Source organism: Gavia stellata, chromosome 31 (assembly GCF_030936135.1).
Source record: "Gavia stellata isolate bGavSte3 chromosome 31, bGavSte3.hap2, whole genome shotgun sequence".
Taxonomy (NCBI): Eukaryota; Metazoa; Chordata; class Aves; order Gaviiformes; family Gaviidae; genus Gavia; species Gavia stellata.
Window position 1 is genome coordinate 898,083 of NC_082624.1, and position 17,528 is coordinate 915,610.

General features: G+C 42.1%; 1 protein-coding gene across 1 annotated transcript; it reads left to right on the plus strand.

Moving 5' to 3' along the window:
- Positions 1-1,206: 1,206 nt before the first annotated feature.
- NFU1 (NFU1 iron-sulfur cluster scaffold) lies at positions 1,207-15,940 on the plus strand. The gene is made up of 8 exons (XM_059831561.1): positions 1,207-1,244; positions 3,260-3,366; positions 6,186-6,321; positions 8,638-8,704; positions 9,556-9,670; positions 10,858-10,921; positions 13,219-13,393; positions 14,187-15,940. The coding sequence occupies exons 1-8, from the start codon at positions 1,207-1,209 to the stop codon at positions 14,232-14,234; spliced, it is 750 nt and encodes a 249-aa protein (XP_059687544.1). The 3' UTR covers positions 14,235-15,940.
- Positions 15,941-17,528: the final 1,588 nt, after the last annotated feature.

The following is a 17,528-nucleotide window of genomic DNA, read 5'->3' on the forward strand; positions in this document are numbered from 1 at the left end:
ATCAAACCAAATAACGTTGTGATCAAACCAAATACGTTACCTCTAACTTTTCCTCCAGCCCCCATCTCCAGAAGGTTACTCGGCAGTGGGCTGAATTTGCAATTTCTTGATGGCTTGTGAGACTTGGGGGCAAAACAAAACAAAACAAAAAGGCTTTTTGTGTGTTACTGGGCTCTGTGATGAACGCTGCTCTGGGGGGGCCGCTCCCCGGCCCACAGCCCGTGCTGCTCCTTCCAGAGGGTGACACAGCCGTGCCGGCAGCGCAGCCTCGTCGCCCTGCAACGGTAAGAAAGCACCTATTCAAAGCGTTATCGTTAGGGGTGGTGCGTTGGTTTTAGAAAGGGGGGAAAACGTTTCTATATTTGTATTTTTAGCAAGCGTGCTGACTGTAGGAAGCATCCCCCGGGCGCCCAGGCCTGCTCTGGTCGGGGGGCGCAGGGGAAAAGCGGCTCAGCGCTGTAAGAGGAGCGCAGCCCTGACGCGCGGAAACAAACTTCACAACTCACAAAGAGTTATAAAGCAGGTATGTTTACTTCGGCGCCGGGGTGCAAGGGGGTTGTTCCGCAAAGCTTGCACACTTCTGTGGCGAGCAAGCAATTATTTATTAGATGAAAGTATACATATTAATGAGATGACATAAGACAAATCATGCGTATTCAGAAATGGGGTGGAGTAATTAAAATACTTATGTCATCACTCCTAAAAATGTCCACGTTATCTTTGTGCATGCTCAGGCCTGGTTCCGGTGGTCGTTTACTTCCTCAGAGGGTCTCATCTTCTTCTTCCTCTCTTATCCTTTGGACGAACTTTTGGCCATTAATACATATTCTTCGACACTTGGCAAATTCTGCGTTTTCCAACTAGCTTTAGCCGGTCTCAAGGTTAGCATTCCTGCTATCATTTTCTTTTAATTGACGCGTTAGTTCCTCAACAACCTTGGCCCTCAGCGAGCACCACGAGCACGGGTTTTCTGAGCGAGTCTCTTAAGGATTCTACAATAGATACGGTCACTATCTAAGGCTTAGACAAGGTACATATTCTACATAGTGATTCAGCAAATATGAGCTAACTACAAGTGTCTTTTTACACACCAGCCCCGGCTCCAGGCCGCGGTCCCCCCTCCCTCCCTCCCGCCCACCGCCGCGCCTCAGCCCGGGCGGGAACGGGGCGGGGCGGCAGCGCCCGGCGGCCCTGAGGAGCGCCAAGATGGCGGCGGCGCGGTGGCTCGGCGCGGCTGCCGGCCGGTAGGTGACGGCGGGGCTGCCCCGGCTGCTCGCTGCCGCGGCCCCGAGGAGGGAGCCCGGCTCCTTTCCCGGAGGGATCCCCTCTCCCCGCCCGGCGGCGGGGGGGGGGGGGGGTGCTGTGTGGCGGCGAGCGGCCCCGCGGCCTCTCCTCGCTCCGTTTCGCTTCCCCGCGGCAGCAGGGCGGAGGAGGGTGAAGGTGTTTCTTCCTGTCCCCGTCACACCGGGCAGCCAGAGGCTGTTTCTTCCCCCCCCCGACCCCATTACAACAGCGAGGTGGTCGTTCCCGCCGCCGCGCAGGTGCTGAGGGCCTTCCCCTGAGGGCCGCCCCCCCCGCATTGCGCACAGGGGTGCGAGGGGCGATCCCCACATGGCTCAGGGCGGTGCAACGAGGAGTGACCCCCACAGACGGGCAGTGAGGGGCAGCGGACCCCCACGCGTGTACCCTCAGGGCCGAGCAGAAGGGGAGATTCCCCGCCACGGTTGCCGAGCCTCTGCGGTAAGGGGAGATCGGAGGGGCGGTGTGGCCATGGGCACCCCTCCGGCCCGCGCTGTGAAACGGGCGATGATCTGTATTCCCCAGAGCTCAACGCAGAAAGGAGAGCTTTGCTCCTGGGGGACCGTCCTCACGTACCCCGCTGGGGTCTCTACCTGCTACAAAGGCCACAAAAGTAGGCAAATAACACGATTTAGACCTTTTCTGTGTACACATCTCCCTCACTCGCAGCGGGGAGGTGCGTTTCACGAGAGCGCTTTCCTCCTGTTCCCACGTTGGAGGAATCTGGGCCGAGGATCTGCGCTTCTGGTCTGACCTAGGACCCCCGAGAGCACCAACCTCCCCTCTTGGTAACAGCCTGGCAGGTGTCATTTATTTAGTTTAGCTGCTTTCCCCCCCTGCACCTGATGAGGAGGAGAAAAGCCAGATAATCATGAACCCTCTGCATGGGGTATTTCTCTGCGCTGGCTGTGACACGAGGGGGGTTTTGGTTACGTTTTCTGATTCTCGCTTTGCTCTGAAGAAGCTGGATGCTGTTGGCTGTGAACACAGTTAAGGAAATTAGATGTCCAAGCAAGTATTTACACTTTTGAAAGTAAGGCCTGTTACTCCATCGCTCTGCCTTGCTTTTTTTCTTAATGTTTTCTTTTTTCCTCTCTGCTCTCCCCCTCTTAACTCCATCTGAGCAGATGATACCACCCCTATTTTGACTGCTAGTGCGAATTACGTGGCCAGTATGGAGCAAGGCCTCTTTTTAACTGGTCTGGTCTCATTCTGGCACAGTACTTGTACTGGAATGTACTGAATTTCCTTATTCCCCAAGGGGAAAAAATGCATAGAGGTGGACAGGGGTGAGGTATGGCTTGGGATGTGTAGCTAAAGAGAATTTTTATTGCTTATCCAAATATTGTCCTGGTATTTTTTTCTTACGAGAACTGTTTGTGTAAGAGCAGCCGTTGCATTACCTTTTTAGCCTGTCTTGTATCTTCCCAGAGTCATATAGGAGAGCCATGTGTTTGACCAGCTAAACCCACAAGGGTATAGGAGTAAATTCTGCCCTTGATTTAGCCTCAGGTGCTTGGGGTTGGATTCATCTCAGCTGTCTGTAATCTTGTGAAAATGAGGTATTTAGGTATTTAGTCCGAGCTAGATTTCCAGGTGCTGTCCAGAGGAAGACAAAAAGCTCCCTTAGGGTGATTTGTCCTCTTCTGTTATGGGTTAGTGAGGTGATTTGCCTGCCTTTAGTGACTGTAAAGGAGTCTAGATTAATTTTTTAGGTGGCTAACATTGGAGAGTTATGTCTATTTTGTTATGAAGTGAGAGAGAGGGAGCACTGAAAAGGGGAAAAAGTAAAGGACGTTTTGTGATCTAGCCTGCGAGCTTGCTGCATTACCTGAGAGATTTAAGGTAGGTGAGCATCTTGCTGAGTTCTGGGATTGCTGGAAGCGTACGAAATACTCTTTTCTGGGGGAGAGCGCAAACTTGTAATTTGCAAATTGTTAGTAAAATTATTTTTTTCTAGGTTCTGTTGTGCGATGTTGAAAGATCATAGTTTGACAACTCAACAGCCTTTCCACCAACTTGTGCAAAATAAACCATTTCTTCCATCTGCAGTATGGCATAATGCAGGTAAACACTAGTTAAAAATGGATAGATGAGTGCATTGTGAGTTTTTATGTCTTGTGGTATTAATGAAAGCCTACTATTCTTTCTGAAATCTGATTGTGATAACACTTCCTAGGTGGTTTTTAATGACGTGCTAGTGCATTTGGACATTTGAAGCTTGGGGAAAAGATGTGAATGGCTCGCTATGTGCTTGATTATGCATGTTTTTTCTGTGTCATTCAGCTGCCAAGACTTACAAGGAGCTTTGTTGGTGCAAAATACTATTTGGGCGTTGCTGCACTCCTTAATTTAATTTCTATCTTAGTGTAAATGTATCTCTTGTTAAAGACTTCATGTTGCCTTCTGTCCTGCTTCAGCTGCTGAGCTCTGCCAGATGAAATTGCTGGCCATCCAGATAGAACCTAGCAGGGATGAAAGCGAAGCCTTTCATTCTTAGAGCTGCAGTATTTTCTTTTTTTAATTTTCCCCCTCTTGAGCATGCATCCACGTATGGTGCATTAATGGCATCCTCCATTAATGTTATCTGCAACTTGGTATTACCCTGAAAAAGCAATGTTTAAGGTGGAGTTTGCTGTACCTACCTTTTTTTTTTTGGTAGTAATTGAAATTATTTTATTTAGGCTTATTAAAATTATTGTAATGCTCAGAAAAGAAAAAAACCAAAACATGTGAAACTTGCACCGCAGAAAAATATTGTGCTTTTGCACCTGCCTGAGGGATTTAGCAACTGCTCTCCAATGCTGTAGCAGCAAGAGTCTAAGACAAAAAAATTCTGCAGGTGCTGTTGCACGGAATTAGTCACAAATGGAAATCTTATTTAAATGAGTCTGCTCAGGCGGAAGTTTCTTTTTAATTTTTATTTCAGAGAAGCCCAATCTTATCTGGTCCAGTGCTGTTTTCTCTATTTCAGTTCTATTCTGATGAGTAGACTTAGTATTTTACCTGCTTCTGCAAGTGTCCTACTGAAGTTGGCCTCTATTTGGTGCCTTCCTCTTACCTTGAGCAGATGGCACAACAAAATAATAAGCAGGTACACACAGCGTTCCGCAGAGGGTTGAAAGAAACAATATAGAAGTTTGATGGAAATACAGCCAGTTACCAACTACTGAATAATAAATTCCACATGGGTCGTTCACAGTTGTGCAGAGAACTCTCCAGGTTGGTTGAAAAACCTGGCCTGCAAATCTTCAGCTGCAGAAGACACTTTTAAAATACAGCAGCTACCCACATGGACACCTTTTCTGATACAGCTATTTGTGTTTTGAGGTGTTAGAGATGCGAGGTGAACAACGTATGATAGCAGTTAGTGACCCATTGCTTTCAAAAAATGGGCATTTACACCACCCAAATCCTCCATTGTTGGTTATTTGTAAGCTGCGCTGTTACTCTAGATGTGATTTTGGGTGCCAGCTGGAGCTGGAAGATGAGTAGTTCTTCCATCCCCATGGATAAAGCTGACTAGTTGCTTGCTCTATCAGGATTATTCTTTTCACATTAAAACTAAGCACTTCCGTGCTAATTCTTTCCCTTAAAAAAAAAAAAGAAGAAAATGTAGTGTTTGCGTACTTTGCCATTGTGTATGTTCAAGTCAAATGGGTTGTTACCATGACAGACGCGTGCAGTCACAATTTGGCGATTTATAAATAGCGTGATTTGTCATCTAATACTAGGAAGTCATGGGCAAAATGGCAGTTTACAAAAATGAAAATGTCATCTCTTTTTGCTGCTTTAAATCCCTCTGTTGCGTTTTTTTTGAAGTTATGTGAGCTTGTTTCTCAAGTATATTTTATTTTTAAATATTATTTCCTGGAGATTCTTGGTTTTAAAATGCATTTTTACTTTCCTGAATGATTGGATATCATTGTGGTATTTGATGTGCAAGGAGAGTTAGAAAGGAGCGCTAGAAAGAGAATTAGAACACGGGAACCTGCCCCTAACTGATGTTCAGCTTCAGTGGGGCATCAGGCATATGCTGCGTGGACGTGTCTACAGGAAAATACACTATTAAGTGTACACCATTAAATTTTAGTCAAGATAGGTTTTTTTACGCTCTTCTAGCAAAAGAAAGACCCACGCCACAAAAGGAACCTCACTAAAAATTTAATCTTTTCAACATCTTTACCAGTGAACTGTAAATAATTTTATTTAGGATTGTTTGGTCAGCTCAATTTCTGGAGGATGAGTGATAGCTTACAGTAATTTTTCACTCTGTGGAACATATTATAAGCAGGGTGTGGTTCACTGTAACTGTTGTTATGCTTGTTTTTCTTTTTTAACAGTGCTGAAAAATGAAATAAAAACCCAGCCCCATAAATTATGTGTATCTTCAAGAGGGGGTTAGTAAAACTGATTATACTTTGAACAGGAAGCGATAATGCTGGAAGAGGGACTTGACAGCATTTGAGGATCGTAAAATAAAAAAACACAACAGAGAAATGAAGGTTGCATCTCTTGGCCTTCAGTAGAAAGCGAGGATGGTACTGGCCTCATGCAGTTCGATGCTGTTGCAGTAGGATGCTTTTTAGTAAAGAAAAGTTAGCAAAAGAAGCAAAGACAAGGTTCCATTTATCATCTTGTTCCCTGGGAGATAACGTGCCTGTGTTTATCAGCCTTCCTGTCAGTCTGGAGACTTTCATGGAGCGAATTGCATTGTGGTTTTAAAGTATCGTTGCTGCACAGGCTGCCGCTTGCTGTAGCGCAGTGATCACCCTGGTCTGGGCTTGCTAAGTAATCAGGATCCTTGGCTTTCACTTAAGCTACTTAGGTTTGGTTACATTATTTTTCTTCCTTTTTTTTTTTTTTTTTTGTTTTTTAATTTCCAGTAAGAGGCATGTTTATTCAAACTCAGGACACACCAAATCCAAATAGTCTGAAGTTTATTCCGGGGAAGGAAGTGCTGGAGTCGAGGACTATGGAGTTTTCCACACCGGCTGCAGCATTTTGCTCACCTTTAGCAAGGTACTATTAAACACATCGTAATTTGTTTGGGGAACCACTGTGGACTGTGTGTCTGCAACTGATGGTTTTAAGCACAGCTGCTGATCATTCTGCTCCTCCTTCTACTCAGGAGCAGCTCGGTTGCATTTAAGTTTTTAATGTCGCTTTGCTTGTGCATAAAATTAAAGCTGGGAAGATTGTTGTTACTAAAATAGTCTTTCTGTTTGTCTGTACTCCCCACGGCTGTATCATAGTGGGGATGCATCATGGTCTAGTTTATGCAACTGGATTGAGTGGTATGATAAATCGGTATTCTTGAACGGTTGCTGCATCACCGGTGAGACCTCTGGCCCTGATTTCGCAAAATCATTCCCATCAGGACACTCTTAATTCAAGTAGTTACTTGGAAGTCATGCAACTTTTCAGAACTGGGAAATAAACAGCATAAGGAAGTAAATAGTCCCCAAATACTGCGGATTAAGTGTAGTACCTTGCTTGTTTTGGCAGATGTTGGTGCTAGCCTGAACTTCAAAGCCAATGGATTTTTCCTTCACAAAAGGTTTATAATGTTTCAGAAGGCCAGTTTTGGCCCGCTCTCTCAGGCTGGATCTATAAACAGGTCTTGGGAGTTGCATCTTTTGGTACCAAAATGCATAATCTGGAGTAAGAATCGCTGAGCAGATAAGCGATTCGTACCCTTTTGGTGCAGAAGGGGTTTGGAGCACCATTATGATCCTTCCAGGTATTCCCAGAGGCTCCTTTTCTGCATGTTGGTCATTGCTTTCATGTTTGTCATTGCTTTCATGTTAGCCTCTGAAAAGAAACTTTACCTGTTACGGGGGTGGAAGGGCTTCCGTTTGAGGGTGAGATCCAGAAATGCTGCAGTAGGTTACCTCCGGAGATCCCAGTTTAAGTCCTCTTTGTCTATGTTGGGAGAATTATATGCAAAAGTAGAAGCTGTTTCCTGTGACGGTCTCTCCAGGAACTGTGGGGTTATCAAACATGCAGCTTTAACGTTTCCAAAGGTCTCACGCAGAGTTGTTTGAGAGCAAACAGGATCTTTACAAGCAAAGCTCCGAGACGTAAAGTAATAAATGCAATATGAAAGGTTTTTGAGGGCGTGAAAACGTGTTAGCGGAATGCTGAAGCTGTAGAATCTGATTATGCCAAAGTGCATCAGGTTGCAGAATGCGATCGACTGTCAGAAAGTGGCTTTTTGTTGTCATTTATCTGCAAATAGACATTTTCATCAAAAAAGATGTATGTGCTAGAATGTGTACCGTGGCAGCACAGCTTGATTATGCATATTGTGCAGGTTAATGGAAAAAAATTGTCTACTATATAAGATTTCCAGTTTCTTCATTCATTGCATTTTTGATGTTTCCCAGTCTTTCAGGAGGATATATTTTCTTTTTTTTTTTTCTTAATTGCAAAAACACTCTTACAGCCTTATGCTGTATTTAGCTCTGGGTACTTCCTACTTTTAATGATTTTTTTTTTTTAGTTGTGTGTTCTTTTTCTTTTTAAAAGTAGCATCATTTATTTATTCTGTAGATTAATTTGCTGGGGTTTATTTAACCGTTTGTGGAAATCGGTCTTTACATTCTCATTCTGCTTTTTATACTTAAATTATTGTCACAAATATGCTCTTTCCTATCATCTAAGTTCTCGTGTTGCTTTGGTTGTGTGCTAATTTACCATCTGGCTGTTGGGTGCTGTATCGGGCCACCTCAAGCAATTCAGTATGAATCCTAAGCCTTTACCTAATCTGGAGATTTTTTTCATGTGCCATGCAAATGACTTAAAATATTGAAGATTGTTCACAAAGGGAGTTGGTGTGTTTAAAGCTGTGTAGACTGCTTGGCACTAATCCTCTTATTTAATGGCAACGGGATTGAAGGCCGGTTTTATTGAGCTCAATTACTTTGAATAACTTGCTTTAATCTCAGGAACATTCCTTGTATTTGCACTAGTCCTACCTGAAACAATAGGTACCTACTAGTTTTGATGCTGAACAAATACGTTTTTATATAAAGAATACAATTTTGCCTCCAAGGAAGAACAGGAGAGAGAGTAACTCTTTCAGACATCTTGTGGAAAAGTCCCGTAATGTGTGTTCGGTTTTACTATGTACATTGCTTCACAGCAGGATCTCCTGGCTCTTGCTGAGCTGTAGGCGAAGTAACTGCGAGTTTCTCTTAATGGTTCTGGTTTTAGTGCTTATTTTTTGTCTAGAAATGTATTCTAGAACTCTCTTTCTGTGACAGCTTAAATAAATCTTTAGGAGTTTGCTTGAAATGTGTGTGCATTTTTGGGTTTTGTTTGTTTTCTTAACAGACAGTTATTCAAAATTGAAGGAGTTAAAAGTATTTTCTTTGGACCAGACTTCATCACAGTCACTAAGGTAAGAGAACAGAGATTCAAATGTACTAAAATATGAGCTGAGATTCAGCTCTCTGATAGATGGCCATTGAGAAGATTGGGTCAAAATCTGGGACATGCATAGTGAAAGTACCAGAAGCAATGTTCACAAGCAGTATAAAGGGAATTGCCTTTAATATAAAAGAAAAAAAAAAAAAATCAGTGTGTGGGTAAGCGCTGGAATAGGTTGCCCAGAGAAGTTGTAGATTCTTTGGTCTTGGAAATGGTCAACATTGGGCTGGACGAGGCCCTGTGCGATGTGGTGAGCTTGGAAGCTGGCTCTGCATCGAACAGGAATCGGGACTAGGTGACCTCCAGAGTACGCTTCCGAAAGAGGTGATTGTGACTGGGATGGAGTGCGTCGCAGGGAGCGTTGCGTTTACCCAAGGTGTGGAGCTCATGTCAGCAGAGATAAGGTGTTGTGTAGTAACCGTGCAGTTATGCTCTTACTGTGTGAAGAGCAGAGGGCGATTCAGTGAATGATAATTTGGCTCAGAATTAAAAGGAACCAAACAAGCTTGAGTCTCTGAAACAGTTTGGTAAAAATACATGTCAAATAATGTATTTGGGAGACTTTAATTTTCATATCTTTTTAGCTAATTTTTTAATAGCACTTGGCTTGCAAACAAGGAAACCTTTCTGTTGACTTACAAATTGACTCTTACTGAACATTTTTGCCAAAGTTGGACTTGACAAAACTATGAAAATCAAATCCATGCATCAAATGTGAGAGCCCATTGTGATATTTTTAATGTAAGAAGCATCTCTGCATGACTTATTATTAGGAGGCAGATACTCTGTTTTTATTTATTTATTTTCTTCTGATTCTCATAGGAGAGTGAAGACCTGGATTGGAACTTGCTGAAACCAGACATTTATGCAACTATAATGGATTTCTTTGCCTCTGGCTTACCTGTAGTTACTGACGAGGCGCCTAGGACAGATACAGGTAAATGAAACTCTTCAGGAGGAGGCCAGTATCTGCCTTCGGGTTTAGTTTTTGTGACATCTGGAAGAGCCTCCACTTGTCCCTCAGAACATTAAAGTGAAAACTGCCAAAATTAACACAGGAGAGAATTTGCAGAATGCGTATGTTCTAGCGGAAGCAATGCTGTGCTGTCTAAAGGAGTTGCTTACCCGTGAATATGAAACCTGGTTCTCATCTGCTGTATATGAGGAGTGTATCGTCGCAGGAGCTATGCTGAACTATGTCTTTTGGCAGTGCAGACCATGTTCTGTTATACTTTGTCTGTGTGAAATATTTTTGCGTGTATTGAGGCTGTCTTTAGAAAGCTATAGGGTGTTGCTGCATGTCATTTTTGTATGGGCACCTACAAAGGGTTTTATTTCCCTCCTTAAATCAAGAGTGCCCAGGCTTAATGTCCCTGTCTTAGTGATAGGTTTATGGACTTAAATGAACAAGAAATGGTAATAAGTCTTTTCCAAACTGTAATAGAAAGTAATTGAGACTAACTTACAATTTAACTCAAGGGCGGTATTTTGTCTTTTATTTTCTCATTTGCACCTTACCAACTTAAACAACTTTTCTAGTGTTTTAAGGAAGATTATGACTATTGAATTCCTCTCTGCTCTGTTATGTCCAGTTTTAATTTCAATATTAATATAGACTTTATTTTATTTGAAAAAGTAGTCTTTAAAAACACTTGCAAGACTTAACATTAAGCTTAAAATTGCATCCAGAGCTGCTAAACCCAGACACATTCATAATTCTTATCCTGCTGAACTTTTTAGGTTGCTAAAACTTTCCTTCTGAGGACCCCCCTGAACCCATGCATCCTTACTGAATGTTAGTTGTTGCTTCCTTTTTTGGTTTCTTTTTTTTTCTTTTTGTGTGCTGTTCGCTCTATCTTAAAAGGTGGCCCTACTGTTGTCTGTTAAGGCCTTTGCCTGGTGAAAAAAAACTCTGAACCAATTTCTTTGTCGCAAAAGCCTGGGATATAAATAAGGATAATGCAGAAAAAGATACTTGCTCTGAATTAAGACTTCTGCCTTTTCGTTTCAGTCATCTCAGCAATGTTTTTAGGCTATTTCATTCTGCCATTATGGATATACAGTGTTAGTAATCCTGTTGGAATTCTCTCCGAGTACTGATTTGCACATTTTTCTTTTCCCAAGCTGCGTCAGAAGATGATGATGAAGTTGTACTGATGATTAAAGAACTGCTGGATACAAGAATAAGGTAAACCGGGAACATTACTGCCAGATGGAGTGACTTAGTCTTGGGGTTTGGATTTATTTAGGGAACAGTGCATTTTTCTTTGGGTGTTTGTGATTTCATGGTTCAGTATCTAGTGGGGGGGTTTAACATGCAAAACTGGCCAGAGTTGAGAATGCTGTTCTCTCTAATTGAAAACTTCCTGTCTAGTTTTCCTGTTTAGGCATACTATGTGCTGAACAGAGTCATTATTGCCGAGTGATTTTTAGAACAGTGTATGGTCTTACCCTCCGTAGTGCGTTTAAACAGGTCCATTTGGTTTAACCTGGTTATTTTTAAATAGTGAGAACACCACAATCTGTGCTTTTGCAGTAACTTTTTTTCCTCTGTTGTATTAATCTCTGTCTTAATTACACTTGACCTTCCCTTCCAAATATTCCAAAGTAGTTTATACTCTTGTATCGTACTCTAAAGGAAAATTTACTAGTGGGTTTCCCTCGCTGTCTGGGCTTCAGTAGATTTTTGTCCTTGCATTCTGTTGCAATTTTATTGGTATTTTAACACAGCTTGAATTTAGAAACTGGTGGTAACTAATGAAGTCTCAAGAGGGGCTATGGATCATGTTGTTTACCTGAAGTGTATTTTTATGCTTATTAATTGCCTTCCAAAGTGAACTGAAAGGAGTAAGCAACTTGACATTTTAGATGCAGAGGAAAACGTCTGATGTGTTTCTGAAGCTGTGATATCTGATGGCGACATCTTCCCCAGCCCACAAATTACAGGAACCGGAAACTTGTATGTGGGTCAAAATCACGGAATTCAGTTTAGTTTTTCCAGAAGTTGTGACGAACTTGGGCTTTTTTATTTAATTTTTTCAGATGCTGCATTTTAAAAGTGATATTTAAAAATATCATTTTGGCTATTTCACAGCTGACGCATGGGAGTGATTTAATTTTCCTGAAAGGAAAGAAGGAGAAAAGCAGAACTAAGCTGGAACGTTTTTCCCGAGCATATGTACTAAGTGTTGAAACGTGTAACCCAAGTATACTGTTGCATAAAGCCATGATAGAAAGTAACATTCAGGAGGCTCTGTTCTTGCTGCATATGTGGTCATTTAAGCTCCCCGTGGTATGTTAGTCCTTGATTTCCCAGTGGCCTTTTGTAACGGTCACAGAATTTCTGCCCAAATTTCTGTTTTTCCCCACCTTTTTCTTTCTTGCATTTCCTTCCCCTTGTACCCCTCGGTGAACCGAGAAGCTGTTGATGAGAATATTGGCAGTAGTGTGTCTTACTTCATTTTATAGCAGGGTAGTTTACAGAAGCTATATATAAACAAGTGGTACATACAGAGCATTTATTGTTTAGTCGATCAAAAATATGTTCAAAGAAGTTGTCAGAGGGTGCAGGATGGAGGCAATGTAGATCTGAAAGATCCTGTAGTATGTTAAAAAAGTTAACTTCAAATAGGAAATACGGAATTTTTAGTCATGTTCTGTGGCTTTCTGGAATGGAGATAATTTGCTATGGTGAGCTGTTGATAAATGTGTTGGATTCATAGATTATTCTCTTAGGAGTGTAGCTCTCAAAAGAGTTATTTTGGAAATCAGTATAAAGAGCTTCTGTTAGAGTAACTTGATGGTTTTAGCTTGGTCTGGAAAAATGTTGCTATGGGGACACAGTTACAATGCTGGGCATTTGTTGCTTGCAAAAGGAAACCGGGCTGCAGAAATGCTAATCGTACTGGGATGTGATCTTACCAGATGCTGGTTTCTTCACCCTTTAGCAGGATTAGGCTTTTATATAGGTGGAGCTTTTCTCTGTCCTGTGTAAACTATGGTGAACTGCGTATTTATTTATGGAAGCACTTAAGGACGACTTACCACTGTCCCTAGTCAGGTAACAGATGCACATGCATCGCGTGGTAGGACACACACCTATTTGGCACGTAATGGAGGCAACCATCGTTACCTGCGGAGAGGGCCTCAAGGCAAACCAGTATGTCTTTGCAGGCTGACTGAAGCTCTGCTCTGAGGTGCTTAGCCTCACCCCTAGAATTTTAGTGATTCCTTCGTATGCTGCTTCATTTATTGCAAATATGGTTTGCTTAACGTTCTACGGAAAAAGACTAATGGTCAATGTGAGAGAGTGCAGCAAAGTATGAGACGTTGGAAATTTGAATCAGGGGGTTGTAGAGAAAGAGGGCTTTAGTTATTATATCTTGACAGTTCTTTAGTAAAGCTCAATTCAATATTTACAAAGATTTGTGGAAGGAAATGTATTTCAGCTGTACTTGCTTTAAATTGAGTATCATGTTCCATCAGGCCGACAGTGCAAGAAGATGGTGGTGATGTTATTTATAAAGGCTTTGAGGATGGGATTGTGCAGCTGAAGTTGCAGGGTTCGTGCACCAGCTGTCCCAGTTCCATCATCACCCTGAAGAACGGGATACAGAACATGCTCCAGTTCTACATCCCCGAAGTAGAAGGCGTGGAGCAGGTGGGTTGGTGAGAGATAATAGCTGTTTCCTTTTAAATGGAAGAGGAGGTCTTTGTCCCTTTCCAGCGTGGACAAGTTGGCAATTTAAGCAAAAGTATGGGATGCATAGATGCAGTTTTTCCAAGTCAGAAGCTGTATCTTAGCAAAAGATCCAAAACTCTGCAAAGTCCTGTACAACCCCATGCACCAAAATACGCTGGGGACTGCCTGGCTGGAAAGCAGCTTTGCAGAAGAGGACCTGGGGTCCGGCTGGATGCCCAGCTGAGCTTGAGCCAGCAACGTGCCTTTATGGCAAAGGTTGCCGACGCTATCCCGGGCTGTGTTACGGGGAGTGTTGCCAGCATGTTGAGGAGGTGATCCCTCATTGGAGACTCTCCAATATGCCCATGTGCTTCTTCTGCTGAGGAGCCCAGAACTGGATACTCTGTGTTTGCCAGTGATTGCAACCTTTGTGCATTGGTGACTGTGTGTGATAATGAGGGACAAGCATTTATCCCCTAAAACGCAGGTTATTCTGCTTTCTCACTAAAAATCTGATACACTGTAGTGATTGTTCTAGTGGCCTTTGTAATAACTTGACCAGCTCCTATTGTTTCAGCCACATTTCCTCCTGACATTTTTGATTGCAAGTTTTTCTTAACCTTCTTTGTGTGACCGTTGTCATTCAGCGGTGTAGAATAACTGCTGTACTCCCTGGGTCCAGCAAGGATTTAATGTAATAAATTCTCTATGCAGTCCTACGGGACTGAGGGTTTAAACTGTTTACCTAAGCTACTTCTGGATTTGATTTCAGGTTGTTGACGACGATGATGACGTGGAGAAAGAAGTAAATTCTACTTGAGCTAGCATCATCTATGGCCAAATAAGTATTTACCTCTTGGTGTACGTAAACTATCTTTGTGCTGAGGAACAACCAAATTTGCCTTTCTTTTCAGAAAAATAGTTGCACTTATATCTATGAAAATGTATCATCAGTTTAAGCAGTTTGTCCGCTAATTTATTAAATGCCCTGCATTCAAAGAAGAATCCTTTTGCTGTACTTTGTACTATGTCTTGAGAAAGAAATGGTGGGCTTTAAAAATGGTGATGTGTCTCTCCATTGTTCTTTCATACAAAAAAGTCAAGACTGAAAAAAAGAGAAAGCAGAAGTAAAGTTTCTTGACTGTTTTTTGTGCAATAGAAATATTAAATGTTTATTTCCCCCAAACCTTCTTACGGGGCTTGCAGGACTATCTAACCCTTGCTGTATAACTGGGAAATTCAGGAATGTTAATTTTATCAAGTCTTGTTAAAAAGCTTTTGAATCATATCAAATTTTTTGTGTGAAAAATAACCCATAACTTCAACTGTTCATTTTAGAGGATATAATATTGCCACCACTTGTGGAAAGTTACCTACTTGCCCGCTACCACTGTGCAAACAATAGCAACAGAAACAAAAAATGTGAGTTGTTTGTTATAAAAATCCTATCTTTTAAAATAAATGTTAGAAGAAGATGATCCTTATCAGCTTTAGTAAGTAGAGAGACTAATTAGCTTGTTTAGAAGTAAAATTGTTCAGCCACCATTAGTGGTCTGTTTAAACTTGCAAAAGATGATTTCTCAACGTAATGCTCCAACATCAAGATGAATGTGCACTGCTTAAGGGCACAAATTACATTTGTAGGATAGCAAAGAAAATTAATGTGTTTACCTATGCCATATCCTGTTTGTTCCTTCTGCAGTGCCAAAGAGCACAGCGTATGTGTAACTTGGCTGCCCTGGCTGAGCGAGGGAAGACGTGGCAGAGGAGAACACGTTCCAGTTTTAGAGACTATGGGAAATATTTATTGTTCTGAAATCGAAACACGTAAATCGGGCTGTGCAAGTACTTCTGTTTACTTGTGCGTGTAGGACTTAATTTCTTCCTGGTGCCTAGCCTTAGTAGATGGCTTTGCTAACGGAAATACTCTTTCTTCTTTGTGCTGCCATAACCGAGCTGCGTTTTGCGGTCGTTATTTGGCTTATGGTTATAGGGGTATTCCCTGCATGCAAGGATTTGACAGCCTCCGGTATGTTCCCCTCTTTCGCTCCTTGCTAGTGTAATTCCACCGAGTCCCGAAACGGGATCGATTAAATCAGCGGAGAATATAGCATGCAGATCAGCATGTGGTAGCCATAAACTTCGTATTACTTGTTAGAAATTTGAAAATAAGTATTTTAGCACAATATTTCTTCAGCTTTCATGGAGAGTAATAACCTACAGTCATTTAAATTATCCCCTCAGGATCTGGAAATTGGTTTGAAATTATAATGTTTTCTTTACCCTATTATGAAGTACACCGTACCTGATCTTACAAGTATATTGATGACAAAATTCCCCTCGAGGTAGGCTCAGACTGTCCAAAAGAGAGCTTGCGCAAACGTTATCGCCGTGTTCTTCTTTGTCAGCAAACCATAGAATGGTGAGTAATGTTTCTGGTTTCTCAAAAATAGAGCTTTTTAGGCCTATTTTGTCAATTCAATAAGCCAAAGCTTAAACAGCAAAGTAGCTGTTTTGTGTGTTAAATAAAATGTATCTCTTAAAGATGTGGTCTTTATTCTTCAATGAAGCAGTACTAATCTCTTCCAGGTACAGTAAGGATCTGGTTCTGCTGCTGTCTTTGTATTTCCAGTCTTGTTTTTAATGGGGTTTCGACCTGTACAAACGGGACCAAATTAAACCAGTGTGTGCTGAGGCTGGAGATTAAGCATTTTGTGATCTTGAGATTGAAGAGATTCCATGTCCAGCACATCTCCTGTGTGTTCTCAAGCTCCGTCGTGGAGGGAGAAGTGCGTAACGCTCGCATCCCGTCCTCTTTTATCTGTTCTGTCCCACTGCGAAGTAAGCTTTTCAGGGCAGTGGTTGCAGTTCTCCAGCATAAAGCAATGGGGAGGCTCTCCAACTCCGGATAAGCGAAAGCAGAGGGAGGGGGTTAAGTGCCAGTTCTCACTTGGGGAAGAAAACAAAACCCAACTGTATTCGCAGCATTAACAATAACCATAAACTCTAATACTGTTGCAGCCCAAGGTGGTAAAATCGTCAGCCCAAATCATTAGGAGTTTGTGTGTGAACCTTCCAAGCTCTGTCTGGAACAGCTTAGTTCATGGAAAGAATCCCTGTTAGCGGGAGGCGTCCCGACTCCGCCACTCCTCCACAAAACAGCATTCATGGACACTGGGGCAAACCGGGAAATAATGACTGTTCAACGTTTAGCTTAGGAGTTAACGAGATGGCCAGCATCCTCCGAGGCAGTATGGTATGTAGTGGGATGTTCTGGCAGTTCTTTTTTTAAAGAGGGCTCTTCAGTTCGGGGCTGGGAAGCTGTGCTGTATCGTACCACTCGGGTCAGCAAGGTTTTTTTGACTGTGAAGTTTTTCTATAAACTGCAGTTAGTCATTACATTTAAAATAGTAATGACTGCTTGAAATTATTCTGGTGTCTTTTAAAGAAAAAAGTACTTTGGTATTTTTGCTGTGCCATAGGTAAGTGCAAAATTAGAGTCTGCCATTCAGCCATTTTTGAGGAAACAGAAAATCCATTCGTGTTTCCCAAGCACTGTTCTAGCACTCTCTCTTACAGGAAAAGTTGATTACAGCTATTTAAATGCTTGTCATCTTCAAACTGTTCACAGGTGGATATGTGCTTTTTGTCAGGATGTGACTCATTCCATGCTTCTAGGAGAAATTCGCCTGTTTGCCTATAAGGCAGTCTTCTGATAACACTGTAGCGTACGGTGTGAAGGAATCGACAGCCACAGCCTTCGCTGACGGTGGTTTTGGAGCAGGTACCTCAGACACAGCGGGAGGAAATAGCTCCCGTTACCTGATGTTAATATTCAAAATATGTTATATCAGGGATCACAAAACATACTTTTTTCCAGGAGGTGATAGTTTGTGATCTGTCTAAAATTCAGGACTTCAGCCAGAATTTCTATTTCAAGTGAAGTATGTTGAGCTTAGAGGAGAAGGAAGCAGGTATTTTTTTTTTTTTCCCCAACCATGACCCTTTTTGTTAATTCTAAAAGGCTGACGTGTGAGAGAGAGTTTGGGAAACTGTTTTCACATTTCTGCATTTGGTGTTAAGTTGTACATCTACATCCACGTGAACTATATAT

What these genes read in the sequence shown, in the direction of transcription:
- NFU1 (XM_059831561.1), top strand. Translation starts at nt 1,207, where the DNA reads ATGGCGGCGGCGCGGTGGCTCGGCGCGGCTGCCGGCCG. An exon ending in CTCGGCGCGGCTGCCGGCCG is followed by an intron (nt 1,245 to 3,259) that starts GTAGGTGACGGC and finishes ATTTTTTTCTAG; the next exon opens with GTTCTGTTGTGCGATGTTGA. An exon ending in GGCGCCTAGGACAGATACAG is followed by an intron (nt 9,671 to 10,857) that starts GTAAATGAAACT and finishes TCTTTTCCCAAG; the next exon opens with CTGCGTCAGAAGATGATGAT.